This window comes from Limulus polyphemus, unplaced genomic scaffold, assembly GCF_000517525.1.
Source record: "Limulus polyphemus unplaced genomic scaffold, Limulus_polyphemus-2.1.2 Scaffold3045, whole genome shotgun sequence".
Classification (NCBI taxonomy): Eukaryota; Metazoa; Arthropoda; class Merostomata; order Xiphosura; family Limulidae; genus Limulus; species Limulus polyphemus.
In genome coordinates this window covers 136,094-138,768 of record NW_013668655.1, presented here as the reverse complement: position 1 = coordinate 138,768, position 2,675 = coordinate 136,094, and the positions used below count along the sequence as shown (strand labels likewise).

The 2,675-nt window shown below is 31.3% G+C and overlaps 1 protein-coding gene across 1 annotated transcript in view; it reads right to left on the bottom strand.

The window, feature by feature from the left end:
• Positions 1-2,675, bottom strand: part of LOC106468533 (nuclear factor related to kappa-B-binding protein-like) — a gene marked incomplete at its 3' end in the record, with an annotated part of 50,715 nt that overhangs the window by 10,237 nt on the left and 37,803 nt on the right. Inside the window, exons 14-15 of the mRNA XM_013928965.2 lie at positions 1,835-2,024; positions 448-508 (exon numbers count right to left, since the gene is read on the bottom strand). Coding sequence (XP_013784419.1) covers positions 448-508; positions 1,835-2,024 — 251 coding nt within the window. The remainder of the gene's footprint in view (positions 1-447; positions 509-1,834; positions 2,025-2,675) is intronic.

The following is a 2,675-nucleotide window of genomic DNA, read 5'->3' as shown; positions in this document are numbered from 1 at the left end:
AAGCCTCACAATCTAATGAGTGTAAGAGTCAGTTAACTCAGTCCTCTGGCTGAATGTGGCCCACAGGCTGATGTCCTTTGAAAAAGGACAAGTGTGTATTACAGAGAAAATACATATAGAAGAAATACCTTGCCTAGTAATGAAAAGTTAAATTATATTTACAGACTCCCTATACATGAAAGTCTATGCCCTTAAAAAAAGAAAATTTGTAAAAATAATTTGAGTTTTAACATGACTGATTATGTATAAAAAAACCTAGTTGTGTAAATATTTTTAAAACGTTGTTCTAGTGAGTTAATACAAGTGTTCTATAGTTAATACTAGATAATAAAATTTAAAATTATTTTCTTACATACTTTTTTCATTATTATTTCTAAAACTCAGACTATAAATTAAATTTATTAGAGTCACTTTTGAACCCTTTAGATTCTAGTCAGTCAAGTTTACCTGTTCTCTGTAGCTCTTTTTTTCTTCTTCATTTGATGGCCGAACTGACCAATCTGTGGGACTATATAGAAATAGAGAATTCTTCTTAAAACAAAGCAATTTCTTATGTTAATTTCAACATTTTTAAAATAAAAATTCTCTATCCAATGATCTTCCTCAATTTTTCCTATTCCCCTATTCATTACATTATTTAGTTTACTTCCACTGTCCAAAGAATAGCACTGATATAAAACAATCCTTTGACCAGTAAGTTCATAAAGTAGCACAATTCTACTTGTGTTTTTGACCAGTAATTGGAGGATCATCTGTCCACTAGATGGCTATTTTAGAAAACTATATATTTATCATGCTATCTGTACTACTACATGTTGTTACTTTGATAAATCTACCCTACTATACAACTGTCATACCATTATCTATGCAGTTCACAAAACCAACTATTTTCTCTGATGCTACAAAAATAAGCTTCATAAGTTGGAAATTGTTATACATAACAATGCATACATGAGTCACTTCAAGAGTAAAGAGCTGTCACAGTACAAATTATAAAATTATGTAGAAACAAAACTGAAAATTCTTCATATCAGGTAATGCTTTATACAAGATATACTGGCTTACGTGAACCTCTATGTCTGACAGTCTGGATGTGTTTTTTCTTTTTGTACCTACTCACAAGTTTTAAATAGAATACTAAACAATGGTGTAAATAAATACTTTTCAAACACAAAGATGAATTTCATTTTGTAAAGAAATCAAGATATTGATAATTAAACTAAAAATAGTTAAAAATCTGATATTTCAAGAAATTAAATGAAAACTGTCAATTATTTGTAAAATAATTGTATAAATTCTTACATTACACCACTTGAGGGTACGTGTTAAGAAAGAAACAACTGTGTAAAGGATAATGTTATCTCTCTCTTATTATTAAATCCCTAATGACCTCATTAGATGCTAATTGCATATCCTGCTTTATGGAAGATAATAATTGACTCATTTAACTGATTACGTCTTTAAATTCAAAGCCAAAAGGCTATAAAAACAATAGAAATGTGCCCTATTTCAGCCTTTTTCTCTTTTCTTTCTTGGGCAACAATCTTAAAACAAACTATCCATGTAGATCATTAAACAGTTTTCAGTTAACATACATAAAATTACAGTAAGTGAGCAGCCAACTCTGGTTGATGGATGCTAACACATACATAATCACCTTTATACTAAGATGCATGTTATGGGAGATATTGACAGTTGAGGTTTCTTTATACAACAACATTGGTGATGGTTGAAACAACAGTCAAAATATTATGTGGAAATAAATTTTCTACCCTATCTACATCTGAGTTTGTATTACTGACAAGCAACAGCCACAATAAGTTGTGATACGCACACTCTTGGAGGAGGAGGAGAACCCTGTGCCGACTCCAATGCTTCTGTAGACACATCACCTAGGTTTTCTTGCCACTGCTGACACAAAGCACACAACTGTTTGTCAGAGTCTCGTCCTGCTCCAATCCACTGCCACTGCTGCTGTTTTTCTTTGTAGTCCAAGTAAGGAACAAAGTTTTCTGGCAGAATAGCTGGTAAATAAACCAATATTTGTAGATATATTTAGACTACATTTATACACTGTTTCTGAGAACATCAGATATAAAGTTTGTTTATTAATCCACATACTTTTGATGGAAAATCCTGAGAAGTAAATAATATATAGTAATAACAAAAATGAAACTTAATGGTGTAGAATGTGCTTTACAGTGGGAAATAATGTACGTCTGTGACACAATGAAAAGTAATAATACATCACACTCAAATGCAAATATTAGCAGAATATTTAGAATTTTCAGAAAAAATCAGTCTAACAGGCACACTAGTTTCATAACCTTAATGAAAGATACATATACAGGTTTATGTTGTAATGTACTATTACATATCGTCACTACAGTGTACATACAAAACTCAACTGTACAGGTTTACGTTGTAAGGTACTATTACATATCGTCACTACAGTGTACATACAAAACTCAACTGTACAGGTTTATGTTGTAATGTACTATTACATATCGTCACTACAGTGTACATACAAAACTCAACTGTACAGGTTTACGTTGTAAGGTACTATTACATATCGTCACTACAGTGTACATACAAAACTCAACTGTACAGGTTTACGTTGTAATGTACTATTACATATCGCCACTACAGTGTACATACAAAACTCAACTGTACAG